The sequence below is a fragment of the Antennarius striatus genome, chromosome 11 (genome assembly GCF_040054535.1).
Source record: "Antennarius striatus isolate MH-2024 chromosome 11, ASM4005453v1, whole genome shotgun sequence".
Classification (NCBI taxonomy): Eukaryota; Metazoa; Chordata; class Actinopteri; order Lophiiformes; family Antennariidae; genus Antennarius; species Antennarius striatus.
In genome coordinates, this window is record NC_090786.1 from 3,748,961 (window position 1) to 3,772,066 (window position 23,106).

At 45.3% G+C, this 23,106-nt stretch overlaps 2 protein-coding genes across 3 annotated transcripts; one reads left to right on the forward strand and one right to left on the reverse strand.

Annotated features, from left to right (window-relative positions):
• Nucleotides 1-1,375: 1,375 nt before the first annotated feature.
• On the forward strand, nucleotides 1,376-7,154 carry eno4 (enolase 4). Its single transcript, XM_068328006.1, has 13 exons — nucleotides 1,376-1,531; nucleotides 2,175-2,303; nucleotides 2,805-2,989; nucleotides 3,415-3,542; nucleotides 3,633-3,802; nucleotides 3,876-4,004; nucleotides 4,219-4,287; nucleotides 4,693-4,857; nucleotides 5,095-5,220; nucleotides 5,335-5,509; nucleotides 5,647-5,708; nucleotides 6,264-6,381; nucleotides 7,028-7,154. The coding sequence occupies exons 1-13, from the start codon at nucleotides 1,376-1,378 to the stop codon at nucleotides 7,135-7,137; spliced, it is 1,722 nt and encodes a 573-aa protein (XP_068184107.1). The 3' UTR covers nucleotides 7,138-7,154.
• Nucleotides 7,155-7,272: 118 nt separating this feature from the next.
• On the reverse strand, nucleotides 7,273-22,739 carry shtn1 (shootin 1). Of its 2 annotated transcripts, XR_011037322.1 has the most exons (16): nucleotides 22,511-22,739; nucleotides 21,488-21,540; nucleotides 21,276-21,336; nucleotides 17,335-17,429; nucleotides 14,312-14,477; nucleotides 14,005-14,102; nucleotides 13,850-13,931; nucleotides 13,657-13,751; nucleotides 13,446-13,592; nucleotides 11,885-12,038; nucleotides 11,681-11,801; nucleotides 11,358-11,440; nucleotides 10,381-10,475; nucleotides 9,618-9,671; nucleotides 8,825-9,018; nucleotides 7,273-8,736 (listed from the first exon to the last, which is right to left on the reverse strand). XR_011037322.1 is itself a non-coding variant. In XM_068327517.1 (15 exons), exons 1-15 carry the CDS (start codon nucleotides 22,563-22,565, stop codon nucleotides 8,887-8,889), a joined length of 1,491 nt encoding a protein of 496 aa, XP_068183618.1. In that variant the 5' UTR covers nucleotides 22,566-22,739; the 3' UTR covers nucleotides 7,273-8,886. The 2 variants fall into 2 exon arrangements, 1 of the variants encoding a protein (XP_068183618.1); XM_068327517.1 differs by having other exon boundaries at nucleotides 7,273-9,018.
• Between the last annotated feature and the right edge of the window lie 367 nt (nucleotides 22,740-23,106).

Genomic DNA, 23,106 nt, shown 5'->3' on the forward strand with positions numbered 1-23,106 from the left:
AAAAAGGTGTTGAATTTAAAGTGAATTTGATTTATCTTGAACAAGGCCAGCATCACCTCAATCTGAACGTTTGGGTGTTTAGATATTTGTTCTTATTTCCTCTACAACATTTACAAATCAGCACATCCGGGCTGCTTCCGGCCTCCGTATGATGAAGGTCACACAGAGTTCAAAGGTCAGTCTGATTTCAGGAGACGAGGACGGAGACAATCGCATTATTTGTTCTCGGGGAGCGGACAAAGACTGCCCTTTCAAAATAAAGTTGAATCATGCTTCTTGTTGTGTTTACATCTCTGTCACATCCTCTCTTTTTTTGTATATATTCATTCAATGAGTGAATATGATAGCATCTTTCATAAAAGAGAATTTAAATCTTTTTTACTTATTTAATTAAAATGCTAATCTCTTATATTGATCCAAATCCCAAGAGTTACATAATTTACCACTTATTGTATCTACATATCTACATTCCTTTGAGACGGTATTCAAATACTTCTTCCTGGTTATGTTTTTTATAATAAAATATTACATGCTGAAAAGGATCACAAACAAAAGACAGATTCCCCGCAGGATCCGATAAGAAAGATAGATTAGAAATATTTCTATCTGATCTTATTTTTACTTGTGCAGCAGGATAGTTGGTGATGAATATTTATGTTCACCTCCAGGTTGGGATTGAACTCAAAAACAAATTCTTATTTGACTCCTAAAATGATGTAAATGGTGTTTTAACGCCTCCTCCTCCTCCCGTTACACCGACTGTCGCCCTGTATCTGTTTTATTCCCGTGAAGGCTCCTGACGGAGGTCCGTGATGAGGAAACAAATAACGTGCTGCGTTTAAAGACCCCACAACAAATCACGTTAATTTAGAAACAGAAATCAGGAGGGAGGGGGGACGACGACGTTCGACGCATCAACGAAGTCTGTAATCATCAGTCCTGACTCTGCTTTTCATTTCCAGACAATCCTCTTACAGATCGTTGTTATTAAAGATTTTAATACGTGATTACTTTAATTCTTTATGCAGGTATTCTCGGTGCGTTGCGCTACATACAGCTAGCCCGTCATTAAACTGAGCAGATGGAGGAATTATTCATGCTCGGAAAGACGAACACATGAAAGAAAGAAGCGTGCATGTTCTTATGCTAACAGTAATGACGGGGATTATCGATTATTAACATCGCAAATAAAAATAAAAATCATGGTCGTCTTATTTCCTGCACTCCGGCGGTCACGTGAACGCTCCGTTTCCACGGTAACGCACCACAGAGGCGACGGCGGCGCTTTGAAGGGAAGAAGGGAAAGAAGAAATGTACTTTATCATTCATTAATTATCATTTTTTCCACTGTTTAACGCCTGGAGGGGGGAGGGGAATGTCCTACCGGGGGGTGTCCGGAGCGGAGCGGGACTTCTACGAGCTGAAGACCAGAGCGGTGGAGTTTTACCGGGTTACCGGAGTCCCGGAGGCGGTGGAGGCGGCCCTGAACGAGCTGTTCCTCCACCAGCCCGGAGACGTGAACGGATACCTGGTAGGAGCTCCGGGCTCCTAAAAGACACACACACACACACACACACACACACACACACACACACACACACACACACACACACACACACACACACACACACACACACACACACACACACACACACACACACACACACACACACACAAATAACAAATTAATTCAGGTCATGCAGTAAACATGAATTATTATTATTATTATTATTCAATATTATTTATTTATTATTATTATTTTTATTTATTATTATTACTCATTATTATTTATTCATTTATTATTATGATTATTTATTACTGTTTTCTGCAATCTAAATCATTCAACTGTTAATTACCAGCATCTCTAAACGCATCTAGCAGTATTCTAGAGGAATCTTAGCCCATTCCTAAGAATCAAAGGTTTCCAGTTCATCAAAAATTCCTGGTTTTCCTGCTGCAACCACCTTAAAATCCCATCAGAGATTTTTGTTCTATGAGAGTCAATCAACTGTGACTAGAACTTCTTTTGGAACCGGTCTTCCTCCTGACGTACCGCCGATCCGTAGGCCAAAAGTTATCAAACCACGAAGCGGCGTTGTATCCTCGACGCTGATTGGAGGGAAATCGATTAATTGATCAGCTGACAAATCATTAACCATAAACTATCCCTGCAGGCAAATTACTTTAAAAAGCTCTCGGCTCCACCGACGATCAGCAGGCTGAAGGGGAAGGCGGTCTACGATGCTGGAGGCCAGCTGACGGCGGAGGCCGAGATCTTCTGCATCGTCTGCAACCAGGAAAAGGTAAAAGTTTTAATTATTACATTAAAATTTATCCTGAGGGAATCTGGACAAACTGTTCAGTGTAAAGAACAATTAAAGACTTAACATTAGTGACGTGCCGATGGGTTGACATGACGACAAGGGGCCTCCTCAGGCCTGCAGCGGTGTGAAGAAGCAGCTGGAGGCAGGCGGCTTTGACCTTTGACCCCGTGCCAGTTCAGTTTTTACAGTATCAGGAAAGCCAGATCGACGAGACGTGAGGGTATTATATCCCATCATGCTCCAACACACACACCGTCTCGAAAGACGACGCCCGACGCAGACAGAGACTCCATTGTCGGAGAAAGATGAGGGTTGCGGGGGAGGGGATAACCCTCCCCACGCACACACACACACACACACACACACACACACACAGACACGCTGCTGTAGGTCAAGTGTAGGTGACCGGGTCAGTAGGTCAGCACCAGACTCTAATCTTCAGACGTCCTCCTGATCAACGCTTCTCCTCCCGATGTCCAGAGCGTGTCGTCAGCCGCCGTCTCCGGACGCGTCGAGATCGACTCGACCTCGCTGGATCGGAACGCCGAGAGTCAGGAAGGGGTCGACCCCGTCCAGACCGCCGTCCGGTGGATCGACGGGCCCCTGAACGACATGCTGAAGGGCCGGAACCCCTGCGACCAATCAGAGGTCGACCAGATAATCAGGTGGAGTTAAAGGACAATTCCATCTTCTCCGTTACAAATTTCCAAGGCGAACAAACAAAAACAAATCATTAGTGCCGGGTTTTTTTGTGCGTCGGGATCCTGAGACGTCACATGTGGTTTGCTGACCTCCTTGAACGGGGTCACGCAGAGGTTAATGCGCCGCACTTGTTTGTCTGTTGTCACAGCCAATCACGTCATCAGGATGCACCGAGCTCTTCTTATTGGTCGCTTTGTAGGGCAGTCAATAATAATAATCCTGACACCTATATGACGCCCAAGTCGGATTATTATTAACACTCCGTCTCATTCAGTCCTGTACGTAAACATAAATAACCCCTCCCCCCATACAACGTATAGCTTTTGTTTTAGCCTAGCCTTAGCTAGCTAGCGTGTGAGCTAACGTGTTTTATTGTGTGATTGTGCAGCGATTTCTTCGCGGCGTGCTACCAGGAGGAGAAGGAGATCCGGGAGAAGGAGGCGGAAAGCCGGTCCTCCTCCGAAACGGAGGCGGCGTCTCCTTCTCCAGGAGCCAAGAAGAAGAGCGCCGAGAAAAGTAGGGAGTCGAGTGTTTCCAGGAAGAACCTCGTCCAACTTGACGAATTTGTGTGTTGATCTGGAATATTTTTGTTTGCTCACATCACAGGCAAGAAGAACAGCAGCACGGAGAAGCTGCTTCCACCGGTGGAGCCGACAGAATTGGTTCTGCCTGGGAGTTCGGCCGTTGGGTCGGTCTCTCTAGCCGTGGCCAAAACCGGCGCACAAATCCGGGGCGTCCCGCTCTACCAGTACATAGCAGCTCTGAAGAACCCGATGGTCAGACCGCACAAGAACAAAACGCCGACATTCACACACAACTTGCACTGACACCTTCACTCGTCTTGTTCAGCCTCCGACTCGGTTCCACGTCCCCGTCGCCTTGGTGACTTTGCTGAGTTGTGGGAAGAATTCTCCTGGAAAACTGAATCTACTGGAGGAAGTTATCCTGATCCCCAAAGCAGGGCAACCAGTCAGAGAAGTAATCCTCCTCTTCATCACTCCTCTGTAGCTTCTAATCTAGACGTTTGCTTCTGATTATCTCAGAGTTTGCGTTCCCTGTTCACTGTGCGCGCCTCTTCCTTTGGCGCCGCTACCATGCGATCCTTTACTGGTGTGACACCTCAGTTCTTTCACAATCGGCTGCCGTTATCGTTCTTATTAAAAACTCTCAACTGTGAACTTTTCCTCTACAGATCTTCACGATGACCCTCGAGTTACAGAAGGAGATGATGAGAATAATAAACAGTTCGACAAAAGCCGGGGTGAGGGACGCGACCATTTCTCGTCTGTGGGAACAGACGGCTTTATGAGCGGAATGTAAAAAGCTGGAGGCAGGATTTCAGTTTCCCTTAAAGTGATATTTTCCACGGCTTCCAATTTATTCAGGGTTTGCAGGATTGGAGTTACGTCAAAGCTTTTGTTGAAGCCTTCTCCCAGCACGTTTTGAATCGACTGAACTAACTTATGTCTTGACTTATGACCTCCAACTTTTACATTCATCACCAGGAGAATGCAAAGAGAGAGGAAACACTATCCTTAGAATAATCTGTGACAGAAATCACAGTCGTACTTAGAGTAAAAGATTTTAATTCAGAGGCCGTGTCAGCGAGGGTCGGATGCTAATGTGGGCGTGTAAAACCGCAATATCACAACACGTGTCTGCCTAGGTGGTGCAGGTGGTTCTGAGTGATAGTGGAGCGCCAGCCGGGACCTACGACCGACCGGAGCAGCCCCTGGACCTCGTCTCCGAAGCCTGCGCTAACTCGGGGCTAGCGCTGGGAACCGAAGTGCATTTAGCGCTAAACTGCGCCGCCGGTCAGCTAATGGACTACGTGAGTAGAAGCCAGTTTTACGTGAGCCGAGATGTCGGTTCAGACCCGGGTGATCCAATCACAGTCGCTGAATTTAAAGCTTTGATCTATGACAGTAGGTAAGAGCGCTAGCTTTGATCTCTGACCTATGCAAGTTGGTCCGGGTAAAATTTTGAATTCCGGGGTGTCGCTGGACGTTGCATTCTGCGACTGTCTTGTTTAACGTTAAATGAATTTTCTTCCTTCTCTTCCTGTCAGTCTAAAGGAAAGTATGAAGTCACCACAGGAGTTTGGAAGTCTCCAGATGAATTGGTGGAGTTGTACCAAGCCCTCATCAAGAAGTTCCCTGCAGTGGTGGCCCTGATTGATCCCTTTAGGAGAGAGGTGAGTCAGCAGCTTCTCAATCTGGACTCGTCATGTTTTCGCCTCAGTATTGGTTTTCAACATCGACCCGTAATGAAATGTTTCTCCTTCTTCTTGTGCTTGTGCGTTTCTAAGGATGCAGTCCAATGGGAGAAGCTGAGCGACGCCACCGGAGGCTCGTGCGCGCTTCTTTCCGACATCGCCTACAATCCAAAGGCCTCGCCCCTTCCAGGAGTCAGAGGTCACATCGTGAAGCACGCCCACGAAACGACAGTCAGCGACTTGATCTGCACGGTGTCGGAGCATCGGGGTAAGAGAACCGCTGAGCGTCGCCGAAATGATATTTTGTTGGTATAGACAGAGAAGGCTGTCAGTTCAGAAGTGCGTCTACTGTGGATTGATGGATTGTTGTCAAACATAAGTTTCTCTCCACCTGTTGACCTTCAGGTTCGGTGTTGATGGGTACGACATGCAGCGAGCCCTGCAGCGACGACTCCCTGTCAGATATAGTGAGTTTTTCCACGTCACTTTTCTGATCACAGAGAAATTGTGGATATTTTCACCACAGCGGTGACGAAATGTTTGTCGTTTGACAAACAAACTCTGTCTGGGTAATGTTCTGTCCAGGTTCACACTGTGAAGAAGTCCTGGTTCATACAGTGAAATAGTCCAGGTTCATAGAGTGAAACAGTCCAGGTTTACACAGTGAAACAGTCCAGGTTCACATAGTGAAACAGTCCAGGGTCTGAATACATTTGCTGCTTGAACAAGAAAACAACGGTTGTCAGAACACTGAACACACACTCAGGCGCGTCATGACTGAGCGTCCCGTCATCACCATTGAGCTACCTTCCCTTTCACACATCGGCCTACATCATGCCTACCCTCTCCACCAGCAGGTCAGTATTTGCAGCTGTGATTGGACCAGATTGGCTCCTCCTAATGTTTGATTGTCGACTCATCAGTTTAACACCAGAGTCAGCGTCCTGGTCTCTTGAGTCCCGCCCCACCTTTACTGAACCCCGGTTTGTGTCTCACACTGTTGTGGTCTTCCTCTCCTTCAGGCGGTGGGTCTGGGCCTGGACTATGTCAAACTGGGAGGTCTGAGCGGCGCTGAGAGGATGACTAAATACAACCGGCTAATTTCTATTGAGGAAGAACTGGCCCAACAGGGAATCCTGGGTAGGGTTTTTACTCTCCCTTCTCTTGATGCAGAAAAAAGGAGGCCAGACAAAGCCGGAGAGGCAGAGAGATAGTCAACGCTCTGTCCCGGCTTGAGAACACACTCTCCCTTTCTTTCTGTTGTGGAGGTGAAAGGAAACCATGTGCGAGCAATCATACAAATGTGTATCTGTGTGTGAATGGAAGAATGAAAACCCTTCCCTTGGATCTGTTAATTGGCCTCCTAATTACACACAGGGACGAATCCTTTCCCATCCATCACATCCGATTAGCAGGCAGGGACACTGGGGGGGATAATGAGAGATGAGTGGTCAGGATTCACCATACAGATTTTTCCTTCTGCTGAAACAATGACCAACGATTATTTACTTCTAATGGCCGATAACGATAAATATATAATACGATAATGCCGTTTTTTTTTGTAATTTAAAAGTTTGACGTTGGACACGTGGAAAGAAAGTTCAAACATTTAGTTTTGGCCGTTAGCATTAGTTTGGCCGTTAGCATCATTCCAATACTAAGTGATGGGAACTTTAAAAGTCTTCCCCAAATAGACCAATCACATCAGAGGAGGAAGCTGATTGGATGGTTGTTTGTTTGCAGTAACTTTTGTTCGTTCACGTTATTTATTTGGTTTTATTTGTAGTCTTCCAGGAGCGGCGCCCCCCTCTGTTCACCCATGAACCCCAGGATCGGTCCAGTCCAGCAGGGAGTCCGTCATCCCACACGGCGCCCGGTTCCATCCAGACGCCGTGACGAACGTTCAAATCCGTGTTTACCTGCATGTCGGGATTTTAACCGCCGGCTCGATTCTAAACGAAACGCATTAAGTCGGTTCAGCTGTCATGTTTTATTTGGTAAAAAATGAATTAAGACAGGCAAAGTGGGTAAACATGACCTTAAATAAAACGTTTCTATCACCCAAAAGCGTCTCCTTGCCAATCATTGCTGATTTTCTATGGCGTGTTGTGTCTTCTCACACAAACACAGGTCTGCTTTCAGGCAGGTCACATATATCTCAAAATATCACAGCACTCATGAGACGCAACAGAAAACTTCAGCATCCAAACGAAAACAGGACATCAAGTCAATCAAAACCCGCTAGAAGTTAGCTATAAGGGCCGTCCCAGGGATTGGACTGGAAATCTTGGACTGAGGATCGTCCAGTCGACGCGTCAATCCATTTCTTCTCTATTAAATCCAAAGTGCTCTCCAGCTTCTAATTCTTCTATTTTGTCTCGGTTTGCTAGCGGTTTATCCTAAGTGTCGATGTAAATGTTGGCGACTGAAGACAACCTCTAATCAATGAAGCGTGCAAACACAAACCGAGGTCCGGACAGGCGGCGGCGTCTCTGGCTGAGACAGGCAATTACTGTGTTTGGGAAAATAAATGAAATGACTAACAAATGAAGTGTTTCCCAGACACGCTAAAAGGACCTCCCTAATTGCTGGTCCCTGAAGGGACCAAATACTACACAACATTATATGGTACATCATATTGGCGCCGACTTGAGTTGCGGTAGGAGAGTCTCGGCTGGAAAACAAATCGGACATGAAGTCAGACGTCGATGTAACGGCTTTCTCCTCCAGAAGCCTGACGGATACCCGACACGAGACGTTGCCAAAGTTAATTCACACATCCTCTTTGACCTTTTGTCGAGGTCAAACAGAGGAAATCTGCTCTTTGTGCAGCTGATTAGTTCATCAAATCCCCCCCAATAGACCGGTTTTGTCAGAGGTCTGCCGCTGGATAAATAAAATTAACCACGCTTCCTCTTTGGCAATTGCCGGCGTTGCTGTATTTCAAACACAACAACGCATTTATCGCCCTGTTTGGAGTTTCTACCTCTTTAAAGGAACAGTTCACACACAAATACAAACTCATCACCATCAAGAGCGAGGCTCCAGGAATGAACGCCGCCGCCGCGGCATCCCAGGCTGCCTTAGAGGGACTATCGGAGCCCGGATGCGGTCGGAGAAAAGACAACAATGACACTTCCTCTACAACCTCTAGGGGAGATTTGGAGCTGGAAATCGAACCCCGGCGCTAAATGAAGCCTAAGCTGTAATCAAGAGCTGCACACAATAGGTGAGGGACATCAGTTCAGGCCTCTCGTGTTTCAGGCCGAGTTCTGGGCAGGTGACTCTCGGATCCTCGCCTCCGCGCCTGACGCCGCCGTCCGACAGGCAGAGGGAGGGATGGGAATCACAAGATACGTCAGAGGACATTTTATTTACCTGTTCCAGTTTGTACAAATTGGCATACATTCAATAAAAATGGTTATTGTGTGTATAATCGTCATTGAATTGTTGGTAGAAACAGTCACGGACTGACTTCCTGTGGACGCCGGGGGTCTGCATGAAGAAACAAACACTGAAGCGTACGTTCACACGGCGCCGGAGGGTTTCAAAGGCGGCTAGCAGCCGTTAGCAGCTAACTCACGCTGGAGTGGTGTCGACACACGACGACTGAATGAATGAGAAACGTTAAAAAAATGGCCGTCGTCAGGTCGTCAAGGCGCTGCGTTGGGACTCCAGGGCGCCGCGTCTCCTCAGCAGGATCCTCTGCAGCTCGTCGTCGTGGTTCGTCGCCGGAGACGCCGCCTTCGGTTGAGGACGGGTTCTGTTGAAATTCTCCTGGACGTGCAGAGACAGACAGACGGGAGGAACAGAACCTAATGAAATTATCATTTTTTTAAAAATTAAACAGTTTTTAAAGAAGGTTAGAGGTAAATAAATAAATAAATAAGGCTCTTCTTTCTATACTTGGTGGATATTCACCCAGTGCTAACAAACCAACCATGTCACTTTTTAAATTGAGGCCATGTGGTCCATTTTAGTTTTACGTTCTAAATTTGAGAATCAAATCTCAGAAAATTATTTTTCCCACCATTTCATTTCACTTGAATCTCAAAAAAAATTTTTTTTTTTCCATTTTCCTACAAAATCACAAATTCGACCTCTAAAATTCGACCCGGCGACAGAGGATGGGTTTCCGGGGCGGAGCTTCCTGCTTTGTGGGTTAGACTCGGTCTTTGTGTGTGTATGTGTACGTGTATGTGTGTGTGTGTGTGTGTGTGTGGATGGAAGGGGTGGGTGGGGGTGGTCTCTCCGCTGCGCCACATTAAATGGAGGTGTGAGACAACAGAGCGTCTCCTCCGGTGTAAACACATTGAAAGTTCAAGCAGGAAAATGCGTTTTTCTGAGGACACTTGATTGCTCTACAGCCCCATTACCATGATTCCTTTAAGTTCTTGAAAGGCAGAGTCAGACGGCAGCCTCTCCACCTGCTAAAAGGAAAATAGGAGGAATAAGACAGGTTTGGTAACTAAACAGCAGTCTGACACATTATACTTATTTTTCTCTTTCGGCACTTAGAGGCTAAACTGCACCTCTTACCACCGAGACGAGACTCCGCCGGCAGGCGCGAGGATGTATGCTTTCTACAAGAGGCAAATGTGTAAACACACAATCATTCTGAGTCAATTTTCCCATCCTCATTACTTGTAATTACCTGGTGGAGCAGGTCCTAATCCTACCTAATTTGGTGGAGTAGTTGTGGTGCAGCAACACAAAGACTGAATGAAAGATGTCTTGGCCGTATGTCATGTTTTATCAAAACAAGCATCTCCTTGATAACCCCCCCACCCCCCCACCCCGTCTGATGGATGTAAGAGCAGCGAACAATACAGGCTCCACAATGTACAAAAAAAAAAAAAAAAAATCTCACTCAGACACCGGAGCGCTGGACATCTGGTGATGACATCATAGATTACATCACATTTTCTGCTCCATTTTATGACCTACCTAAAGTTTGGGGAAGCATTTTGTTCGACCCCCATCTAGAGAGGATTGTGGGGCGTTCGCAGAGTATGGTGAAGCATTCACGAAAGCTTCACGACTGCTTATTAACTACTAGTCAAAACGCATTTCCAATGCTCTTATTTCACTGCTATTTCTGAAAATAGAGATTACAGAAATGAAAACAGCTTTTGTTACCCGTCTCCTGGAACTACCGCCAACGGGGCGAAGTTGAACGCCTTTCTTGATCCGTTGCATCATTTCGTCCACCGCCATCTTCTTGATGTCCACCTCTGGAAGCAATGATGGGGGAAAAAAAAAAAAAAGACCAGGATTCATCATATTTGTCTGCGCTTTTGCTGAATTCGCCCGCGAATCCGTGCCAAGAACTCAAATGAGTTTGAAGCATTTTGAGAGGTGCCGCGTAATTCCCAGCAATCATTAACTCGGCTCTTGAAATAAGTTCATTTGGATGTAAATGCTTCTGAACGACACAATCAATGAACCGATTTGGCTCCGATCGCTGCCACTTATTTGATCGTATTTAAGCGTCTGCAGCCTTTTCGAGGTGAACAATATTGTCCTGGAAATTAATTTTTGTGTGAAAAAACAAAACTTGATTTTTTAACATCATTCAGCCCCAAAAAAAAAAGAAAAGAAAAGAAAAAGAAAACATTTTGTAAAGATCAGTATGTTTTGTAATTTCGTGAAAAATGTGAGATCGAAATTGAATTTTGCAAAAAAAAAAAAAAAAGTAGCCCAAATATGAATTTTCAGTTTCCTAACCTGGAATTCGAAATGGACATACTTTCAGTCTTTAATTTGTCGCACAATGCCTATTTTGTGTTTCCGAAAAAGGAAATATTCACCCTGCACAGAAAAAGATGATTATTCTCTTTTCAGAGTTGAACATCCTTGGCCGGTACCTCTTCAACCCCGCACGTAATTTCAGAAATACCACGCATGCAGCGGCCCGACGGGCTTCGTGCACTCAGAAAGAATTCATGGAAAGTTAGCCCGCGTTCATCACGGATGTCCGACTCGCTCCGACAAGTCAAGGATCCTGTTTTGTTGCAGGAATTAAGGAACATATTGAACAAAATCAATCAATGCTGACGCAGCAAAGGATCCACAAAGGATCTGTTTGGGTTTCAGGAGACTTTAACTGACCACACCTGGAGTATGGGCGGAGTCTTTGTCCACCAATGGGATGTCGGCACCGACGTCTCTTCTCTTTCGGATGAGCGACAGCAGAGAACTGTAAGGAGGAGGAAAAGCAGATGGACATCAGCTGATTCCACACCAGAGCTGTCTGAATGTGGATTCAACTAAAATTCACCAACATTCAGTTCATCTTCTCTGAAGTTTCCACAAATTTGAGATGTTTAATTATCTGCTAGATGGAAGTGAGGTGCAGGAAAGGTACCTGCAACAGTCTCACCTTGAAAAGACTATGTAGAAGCTCATTATTATAATATTATATTTCTTTGCTTGAAACCTGAATGGGTTGCTTGTCTGAGGTGGGGGCGGTGGTGGTGGTGGTGGAGGAGGTGGAGGTGGAGGCCCTGGGGCCAGGGGTGGGTTGGTGACGGCCTGTAGCCTCTTGTTCAGTTCTTCAACTGGGAACATTACGGAACACAGCAGAGATGAAACCTTTAATCACGAGGTTCCCGACAGGTGAGACCTCGCCCAGGTGTCTCACCTGTACACCGCAGAACCTTCACCTCCCCCTCGGCTTTGGAGCATCTGTCGCCGCGTTCCGTCTTCTCCTCCTCCAGGAGCTCCAGCTTACGCCTCAACGCCGCCAGCTCCCCGTGGGCCTCGCTGCTCCTCAGCCTGTCCTCCATCTGTTTCATCTGAAGAGGGAAGAACAGCCAATCAGCATTCAGCTAGCTTACGTCTTTAGTACCCGTCCTGGACGACCAGTCGGAGCAGAGCGGATCATGGCATTGCCATAGTAGGGTTTGGAAGCAACGATGTGCTGCTGACTCTGAGGAATAGAAGTTCGAACAAACTGAAGTTTGAAATTACAAAAAAAATAGAAACAAGTCTAATTACAAATGATCTACTTAGCCAATGGGATGCCAGGATGCTATTTAATAGCCAATGGCAGATCAGCTATTAGAATGTTGCGTTCAGGAACCTGTGGGAGCTGCGAGTATCAGCCCATACTGTATTTTTACCTTTTGTAGCTCAAAAGTTTCTTTCGTAACTAGAGGCAATATTTTCCTGTTGAGGCGTTTCGTAAGTAGAAAAATTTCGTACGTAGAGACATTCGTAAGGAGAGGTACCACTGTACTATGGAAAATGAAAGTAGCCCAAATATTTTACGAGGTTGGATCGACTTAACGTTCGCTAATACTCGTTCCAGGACCACCCGCGAAAAACGAAATTCCGCAATAAAGCAACATATTTTATTATATAGGGTACTTTAAATGTATACGACCCTCCCCATACTGATATTAAACCACCTTCTGGACTGTTTTAAGCGATTTTAAGTGTTTTTTAATACACAAAAGTGCATTTCCGGACGCTGTCAGCCAATAGCATGCACTTGCGGTATCACATGATTACCTACTAAAAAGCCAAGCATTACTGTATTACATTTTTATCATCCAAAGATTAAATGCAAGAAAAAAATAAATATTTTCTACCACTATTAGAAGCCATAGTTTCTTTACCGCTGATATAAAACTCTCTCAAACATCGACGGGCTAAACGTTCTGCCGGCGTCCGCGGCTCTGGCATTGGGGATGCTCCCAGTTTGTTGGGGTGACCCCGGTTCCTCCACCAGCGTTGGAATTGTTCCTGAAATGAAGGGTATGGCTCACCTCCACCCTGGCACCGGCGGGGAGCAGCGATCCCACTCAGCTCGTAATTGTTTTCCACCAGCGCCAGAGGAGGTGTGGGTGAGCGCCGGGGGGCCACGACGGGGCTTTTAATGAGGGAACCTGGAAGGCCACAGCCTGGAGGTGTTTCCATCACGACCTGTGATCACTCGCCAGCCATCCCCCTATGTAATTAACTGTATGAATAGTTCCTCTTCTCGCGCATATGAAGAGGGCTTTGTGGTGCAAATGAAAGCGATGGGTTATATATGTACTAATTATCTCCGCTATTGTTTTCTTTCTATTGAGTGAATCACAAACAAATACCTGGAAAAATAACATTAGTTGGCTGTAGGTGGAGTCACGTGACAACTTTAGTGAAACTACACGAAACTTCTCGCCGATGGATTTGAATAACGTAAATCGGGTGCAGACCTGGTCCTGGTGCTCCAGCCTCTGGGTCTCCAGCTCCCCGGTCAGCCTGGCGACCCGGTCCAGGGCGTCCCGCAGCGCCTCATTGGGCGACGAGTTCTCCAGCAGGATCTGACTCTGCCTCTTCAGCTGCTTTTGCTCGACCACGATCTGTTAGAAAGGAGCATAAGGGAAAGTTCCCCATCGGGAAAATTCCTACCGATTCCAAACTCACCGCTCTGGCGAAGCTCTCCGCCTCGCTCCTCAGGTTCCTCTCCAGGTCCAAGCTGTCCTGCAAGGCCACAAACTCCTCCACGGCAAACTGAGACACTGGAGAAGGGGATTATTGGGATTATTTGTGTAACCTGGTGATATTTAGACCATATTAATGTCTAACAGAACGTCCAACCATCTGCTCTCCCTCTCACCTCTGTTATATTTCTTCAGAAGCTTCTTTTGCGCCAGCAGCTCAGCAATTAAAACCGTGTTGTCGTGTTTCTCTTTCAGCAGCTGAAAAACAGATATTTTTTAAATTTACAGTCATCTAACGTCTGACTTTCTCTCTTGACTGCCAGGAACTCACTTCTTCTCTGGTTTCCCTGAGTTGTTCCCTCACAGCCTCCAGATCGGCCACTGTTTGACTTTTCTTCTTCAGCGTTAACTCCAGATTGCTGCGTAGCTCTGGGACAAAGACAATCCCAGCCGTGTCAGATGATTATTTCAGGAATAATATGCAGCTTTTTTTTTTTTTTTCGTTTTAAACTAACCCATCAGCTCTGTTAATTGGTTAGGGTCTCATTTTGGATGTTCCTGCAGCAGAAACAGGTCTCTGACACCTCAACTTCATATCACAGTCATGATTCTGGTCATGCACAGTTGGTGTCTCGTACCTGAGATGGTGGTGTGGCATTCTGGGGACAGGCACACCTGGCTGGAGGCGTGAAGATCTTCACTCTCCTCCTCATCCTCCAGGCTGATCCGAGTGAGGGCCTCCGGACTGAAGTGGGACAGCAGCATCATGCTTTTCCTCTTCAGGGAGCGGTTCTGACGGTTCAACTACAGTCGGTAGGCAACATAAGGGTTACTTATGATTTGATAGATTTAATTTTTTTAATCTGGATCGGTCAATATAGCACAAACAGAGGCTACACGCTAACTGGTCCTAGAAAACGCTGCAGTATGCATGCCAGGCCAGTAGTTGGCGATGTCACGGTCAACATAGAGTCTGCCCTCAAAGTCCGCAAGATATCTGTTAGGTTAAACTGGAAACAGATCTTCTCCTCCATCCAGACCGACGGTGAATTCAAAAAGGTTCCTTCTGGATTCATGTCCTATCATCCCGACAAGCTGTGCACAAATTTTTTCGGTAGTTTTTATCTCGTTGGGAAAATTATCCCTTTAAAGCCAAACATTTCTCTAATGCACTCAGTCTGTCAGGATTTTGATAGTTCTACATCATAAATTTGATCCGCATCTGCATTTTCCATGCAAAGAAAATTACGGATTTAGCCAAAATTATACAAATTAAAGCTCATAAATATAAATGTTTGTATTTTTTTTTTTTGGACAAATTTGCAAGAAGGTTCCATTCAGCCTTTTTTTCCCCAAAAATCAGATTTTTCTAGCAACTATTTCATGGTTCAGGCTTTAAAAAGTTCTATATAATTCCTGGAACTGCCCTTTGGAGGCAATCCTGGTTACAAATAAACCAACAAACAAACAAAAACAGTCACCACCTTCAATACCAACGCCTCACGGCTAACAATGCTAAATCGCCGAGCAGCTAACATTTGTTGGATATGATTAAGTCGCCAAGGTGACAAAAAAAATACAATTCTAGAAAAAGGCAGAAGAGGACGCAGACGCCACCGAATCCACGAGGAAGACGCGTCAACAACCTCTCAGACCATTTACCGCACGCATTCGCTACAAAAATGACTCAAATCTAAAGGAAACCGCATCTTACAGCACCTTCATTTTTCAAAATCTGCATAGAGTGACAGCCCCGCTTTGTATGAAGGTGGAGGTAAAACGGGCAGAGAAATACGACGGCGTAAAAAAGACAGACGGGGCAGATGAGATGTTGTTGATTTCCTCCTTTCTTCGGCCCCGCAATCAGTCATAATGGCAGGACGCATGCAAAAAGCAATGATAAGGTGTGAAAAAAAACGGATGATTAGAGGAGAACAGGTGGACGAAAGAGAAAGAAAAAAAAGAAAAGGAAGTAAATGTCTCCCTTTTAGATGTAATCACAGTTGTTTGATGTGACATGTTTTTGCATTTCTCTGCATCATCTTGTTTTGTGCGATCGTTTCTCCCGACTTCTCGGCCAATCCGATTGTTCGCCGATCGGGCCATAGGGATCAATTAAGAAGACCATGAGGAAGTACGACATGAGTGACACCTGTGGGAAGGAGGTGCTGATTATTTTCTGTTTCTAAATGTCGACTGGTGGGGGAAAAGAAAAGGAGAAAAACAAGGAGTAAAAACGGAGGAGGCATTTATTAGCGGCGTCCCGCAGCCTCCTTCTCCAGGATGCCCTACAAGACGATGTCTCATTTCTGAAACGCAATCAGCGAGACGTAACGTGGAATTACCTCCTTTTGATAAAGAGTACGAGAGGAAAGCACGTGGAACCGGACCATCGTACGAGTCCATCGTACGACGCGTAAACACGAAGCATTGACACCGCCGTCAGATTCGACAGGTCGGAACTCCCTCCGGTCAATTTTTAAATTCAAAACAGCTTCTTTCAAAGAGGCCTTTAAATTACTTTGCATTCAGAATTATCATCATTAGCTCCAAAAAAACCCCCCCAAAAAACAAAAATATAATAAAAATCACCTTGTGTTTCCTCTGGGAACGCTTCCTGTTGTATTTTAGGTGTGATTTAAATGTAAATGCCTCATGAACTGATGTCAACACCCTCAGAGTGAAGGAAACAGGACTTTATAATATTCCTGAAATGCTATCAAAAGCTAACCTTGTTCTCTTTGAGTTACTCGTGAATTAACGGTGAATGGATGTTGCGCTTTTTACCAGAACTCAGCCAATACTTGATGTATGGATATAACCTCTAATAGCTATTTAAGGACTTTTAGCATGAGTGCGCTCACAAGCCGTGACGTATTAGCTCACGGGAGAGAAAAGGCTGCTTGTAAGCCGTTCCTTTGACTTAATTTTGGTTGGTACCGACCAGCAACCCCCCAAAAAACGTCTTTGGACGTCTCACCAAGAGGTTTGGATCTCGTCGAAACCACTCAGATCTTCATGATGGAGCATTTTTCCTGTTTCCAACACATCAAGCTTCAAGGATTAAATGTTCAATTGCAGTTCCTCACAGCTGATGTTGATTTACTCTATAAATGTGTTGAATTTGTTAGTCTAAAGGTTTATAGCTAAAAAGAATGTCTTAAACATCCAAAAGAAGAATTTAAAGGCAAATCTTGGAGTGAGGACTTTGGATCCGTACCCCTGAGAGCTTACCGAGACATCGTAAGGTCAACAAACCCCCAATCTTGAGACAAGAAAGAAAAACAAACCAACTTAAAGAAAGCTGAGAAACAAAAAAACAAGCCAAAACTCAACTTTTCACCATAAACCCCCCCCATCCTCCTCTTCCTCACGCTGCCCAAAATCAGGTCCATCTGGGGGTATTGGAGAGCTTTTGACCAGAGATTGAATGAGGAATGATTACAGCGACCGGCTGATAGGCTCCCCCACCCCCCAAAAACTCACATTTTAGCAAAGGACTCCAAAAACACGTGTGCGCCAAATACAGAGAGTTTTGGAAAACCAATATTTGGCGACGATAACAACAGCTGGCGGCCCGAAGGCTGAACGGATCGAAGGGACGGTGGAACCGGGACAATCAGCCGGGTCTTTTAATTACTTGTTTAAATCTGAAGTCTACCTTGATGGCCAGGGCTTCAGCGCTCTCTCTACACGCCCTCTCGATCTCCAGGTTCTCCTGAATGACGCCGACCTCCTCAATGACCATCTGAGAAACTGCAAAACACAAAACGAAAGAGAAGACATAAACCGACCCCCACAAATGTAAACCGACACCATGCAGACAGAACGTATTAGTCGTCATCTTGTCACGGTTCTCCAAGAAGAACTGCCAGTCGGCCCCTTTCTACGCATCGACAGGCGTGAGGTGGTTTGCGTTGACTTTGTAGGGTTAAATGTGGGTGTGTCCATCCAGCAAAGGTCAAACAGGAAGTTCCACTCATCTGACGATGTTGGATGAGAGCGATGTCACAGTGGAATACGAACAAATTTAAGCTTTATTACAGGTAGTCCTTTATTACAGGTAGTCCTCAACATACGAACATAATTGGTTCCAAGAGGTTGTTTGTAAGACGAATTGTTCGTAAGTTGTTTTGAATGCAGTTTAGTTTACGGTAAACTTTCGCTCCTTATGATTAAATCCTACCTCTATCTTCACTAGCCTGATAAACAGTGAAGTGTCCAAGAAACGAAGCCTGACGCTCTGAGATGCTAACAACAACATACACCAACGAGAGGGGAAGACGAGTGTTGGAGCTGCGTGGTGCTGCCCCGTGGGGGTTGTGGCAGAAAGCGGAACTGCAGGACAACAGTCGGATACGGCAGAGAGCGTTTGTTCGTATCTCCAAATGTTCATAAGTCGAATGTTCGTATCTGGAGCACTAGGTGTATTTCTGTAGGTACACATTAATACATCATCGCTGTTTCCTCTAAGACGCTGACGCGTCAGTTTTTATTCTCACAAATTCAAAATGCTTTTTGTCTAAATCCGTCTCTTTCATGTTTATTCATTTGCTTGTCGTCTTTGCTTTTTATCTTTTGTCTAATTTTAACCTAACCTAACATCTTGGGGTTTTTTTTTTAACATTCTCCCACACCGTTCATGTATTATTAATCCGTTTTAATGTTCTTAATGATTTACTTTTAAATGAGTGGGTGCATGGCTGTCACTTGTCATTTCATTTTTCTCAGCTAATTGAGATTAGAGTGCCGTAACACTTGACACTGAAGTAGATTTCTGTTTGCTATTGTGTGAGTCACCTCAAAAGGGAGTGACCTATGTGAATCATTATGATGGGAATCCAAAGGATGTGAACTAAACGTCGTAACCAACGCAGCCTTTATTCAGACAACCTGCTACCTTTTGATTTTCATCAGAATCAAGGTGTGCTGACGACAGACTGAATCGGCTCAGGAAACACATTCAAAGCCCAACTACCAATAATAGTTTGGAACATAAGTGGGTCTTTTGTTAAAAGAGATCACGTGTTGCACTCAACTAATTGACAATGAACGGCCACATTTTCTTTTTCCCTTTTCTTTTCTTTTTCAAACTCCTGCAGCAAAAGCAGAGCTGTAACCCAAAGGCGTACAGAACGAAACATTTTGGTGGAGATCCAGAACCAGCAGCTTCTCTTCTAGTAGCTCCAGATTCGTTCCTTCGTACTGAATCCACACCGATGCTGCCTGATTGGAACTGCCGAAACCATCCAGAGCATCATTTCCTACGACGAAAGACGCGCTTGAGCATGTAGCTTAGCTTAGCATCTCCACCATCTCCCAATCCTCTGTCCAACCAGGGAAGCAAAGGCAGACATGCGACCAATGAGGAAGAGGTGCACAAGAAATCGGGGATAAAGTGACGCCACCAATGAATGACCTCCAGCCATTTCCTCCTGACTCCTCCCTCCCCCCCAGGTGTGTCCAGTTCTCTCTTCAGAACTAATTCAGATTCTTGTATTTCTAAAGGCCTGGTGTTGATGTTCGCCCCCTGCTGGTCAGGCGGTGACAAGGAACCCTGGTCCTTCCCCCTCCCCTCCTCTCCGACCTCTTGGTCCGAGAGGCCGTTGAAGATCAGACACAAAATTTTCCGACTGAGGTGTTTGTATATCGTCACCTCTTCCTCACTTAATCCTGGATCCACCTTTCTGCGCCAAAATGGTTGAATTCTTCACGTTTCCCAGACGTCCACAGGGCAGCAGGTAAAATTCAAAAATTCCAGACCTTGATGCCGTTTAAGCTGCAATCACATTCCCCAAACTCCCCTCCTCTTCTGGAATCAAGCGCCGTGGTTCATCAAGGTGATTCCCCTTTCACACCTGATTACAACCGTGATGAACGGCGGCGCCGGGAGGAGGGGGGGCGTCCTGCGGCCTTTTTCCTCAGCGTCGCTTCGCGTGTCCGTTTCGCCTTGAACTCGGGGGGGGGGGACCCACCCAGGAAACGACGCCTCAAACTAAACGACATGTTAATTATAATTACTGGCAGACGTGGTAAATAAACACCAGTGGAAGTGTTTGATGATCAGTCAAAGGTGGGGGGGGGGGGCTGTGGGGTGTGGTAGGGAGGGGAAGACCCAACATGTCGCAATTGGCAGTCTTAATTGTAAGTTTTGGCCTCCCCCATCATCATCATCGTCACTCCATCTTTTTTTTTTTTTGCTCGCCATCATTTTTTCGTTCTCGGAGGAGACAGTGATTACCCCCCACCCACCCCCCACCACCATCTCCGACGTGCCGCATAATGGTATCAGCGGCGCCAACGGAGCAGTGAATTAAATTGTATCTGCAGCCGCCGCGGAGCCTTGATGAGGGGGGCAGATGCCTTTGTGGTGTTATCATTATAACACAATGGTCATGTTGTCATCAACCTTGCCATCGGCAATTGAAAAGGCATGATTGTGTTGGGAGGGAGAGAGAGAGGGGTGGGGGTGGGGGGGCTTTTTCTCCTGTCCTCCCCACCGCACCTCCATCAAACACCCCCATCCCATCCCATCCCATCCCCAGCCGTTTGGTTGTGAATAGGAGCAATTTTCTAAGAGCTATGAAATCACGTAATAGGTCCTAATATGCAGCTGCTTGGCGCGGCGAGGCGGCTTCTATTAACGCGGAAGTCAAACACAATACGTGTGTTTTGGCTGGAGAATCTCTGAATACATCAACGCAGGCCAGATTTATTCAGATGAAAACCCACACAACTGTCAGCGCCACAAAGACAAACTATTTGCTCCATCTTTTGACATGCTGCCCCCCCACCTCCCCCCGATTTTAAATTCCATCTTTGGCTAAAGTGGCCAAAAAAGCAAAAAAGCGTTCAACCTGAAAGGAAAATCGTTTTTGGAATAAAAAAATAAAAATAAAAACTCAATGACGGGACGAAACGTTTGAAATATATTTGAAGTGTTTGGAAAACAGTTGTGATTAAAAAAAAGCCGTGCTGTTCCGGGAATATTTATCCACCCCCCACCCCACCGTCACAGGCCGGAGCAGAGGTCACGACAACACCAACAACAACAAGTTGTCAAAATCCGATAAATAATCCTCCAGCATCACAAATTATTTATGGACTCTTTATTTTTATCGAATTGTTTCAGGATGTTTGAAACAAACGTGATTCGAAGATTTTTAAATTTCCTGTGTTGCTCATCGTTGAGATGAAACACAAACAGTAGAGAATAATAAAAATAATAATAAAAGAAATCAAGATAAGATGGAAATGATAATGATATTGCACACATGAAACTTCTTATGGTAATAAAATCCAGTATTTATGAACACTAAAACCACAACATTATAAAAACACAACATAAAAGACTGAATGGATGGATTTTAATGGTAAAAATTAACTTTTTCAGAAACAACTTCGGAAAGAAAATAAAGTTTTTTTAAATTTCTAACCTCATTTCCAAAAGAAGTGGAGCCGCCGCGTGACACGTAAACACAAACACGACGCCTCGACAAACATTTAAGGAAAACCAGCAGTCGGCCGTCAGATCCCCGAGGTGTGAAGTGAAAATATTCCTTCGTTGCTGGATGAACCCTGACCCCGGGGAGACGACCTTACCTTGCTGGAAGTGGTTGAGCTCCTTGACGGCGTTGTCGCGCTCCTCCTCCAGGATCTTACACTGACAAACACAAGAACGCTTGTTGGTTCCATCAACTTCCAACAATGTTTGAAGCAGATTTAAACACTTTAATGACAGGCAAGGACTAACCCCCGCCCTACCGGACGTCGCCCCGTAGGATCCAGGACATCGGACCCATTTGAAGCCTCACCTGCAGGGCCGCCGTCTGGTGTCGCCTCTGGAGCCCCTCGTATCCATGTCTGTCTGTAGGAAGCAAAGGATGCCAGTGAGCCATGTTCACCAAGGAAGCAGCGGGAACACAATGAGGGTCCGGAGCGCACAACCTCCCAGTTAGAAAACACAAACTTCTCCATCATGTGACGTTTTGTAGATCCGTGACTCACGCTCTGACTAGAAATAGAGGACGCGTTGGTATTTCCCTCAGAGGGGAGCTACTTCTGTTGGTTTATTTGTGTTAACGGAAAATATGAAGGCTGTTCCTGCTCATGATGGAGAAGTAAAACACAACTGGCTCAATCCTGTTTCTTTCATCTGAGGATTACTGCAGATTGTCATAACATCTATGAATTGAAAGCCTCAGATCAGGACTCAAAACCTGGAGGTGGGGGTTGACAGCGCAAAAACCCAAACCATCGAGCTTGAAACAATGAACAAACTAAAACATGAGATCGATGAGTTTTGGACCTGTGTTAATTTTAGTTTGTTTACCTAAAACCTTTCATCAAATGTCCACTCATGCACTAGAGTGTACACTCAGGGTGGGAATAATCCTGGGAGTCAAGGGGGGACTAAGCGGGCACTTCTGCCCCAGTTCAACCAGCAGTTTAAACCGGCCCTGATCACAAAGAGTAAAAGTGTTCCTGTGTGGACTTTGAACCACCGGATAAGAACGACTCCAGGTGGTAAACCTTATTAATAATTCCTCTTTTCTTTTTTTTTTTAACCTAAAACTGACCCTTTAAGATTTAACAATTTGATGAAAAATGTGTGCAGTATTTATCAGAATTCTTTGGTTCAACCTAAAGACACGTTATTTTATTACGTGGCTCTAAAAGAGTGAAAAACGTGCGCACTTGACGCAGGTACAGGTGATCACAGGTAAAGGGAACACGTAAATGCCCCCCCAACGGACGCAGGTACAGGTCCGTTACAGGTAAAGGGAACACCTTCATGCCCCCCGGGTATAAAATAAATACCCACAGGTAACTCTTACCCTGCTGCGACAGGTGCGCAACGACTTCCACTTCATTCCGCTCCTCAGCAGCCATGGCGGATTAAAGTTTTACCGAAGCTGAGCAGGAAGTGATCCGCCGGGCAGGTGGACAACAGGTATTCACTACGTCATCAATAAGAAACCTCGTTCCGAGAGTCACGAGACTTTTCCCCGCGCGAAAAGTTAATTAATTAAACTGCGCGTCGTGACGCAGCAAGGTGGAAGCTGCGACAGGTGCGTCCCAAAGTACGGAAGCCCACGTGTGCCAGCATGACAAAAAAAAAGGTGATTTATGTGAATAAAATACAGAATGTGAAATTACTTTTTAATTATATCATGAAAAATTTACAAAAAAAATTATTTTATTTCTGAAAGTCACAAAATATATATTTTTTAAAAAGTCAGATTATCAGAACCTGTCATTAAACAGTTCTTGAATCTTTTTCAAATAAGTTAAATTTGTGAAATCTTTAACTTCATCTTCATGAAGATGTCTGGACAGAAAACCTATTGATGCAGTAACAAAAAAAATACATTTTTTAAAGCTGCACACACACTCGTTTCTGGGTAGAGAACCTTTCAGTTGTTTCATCCTC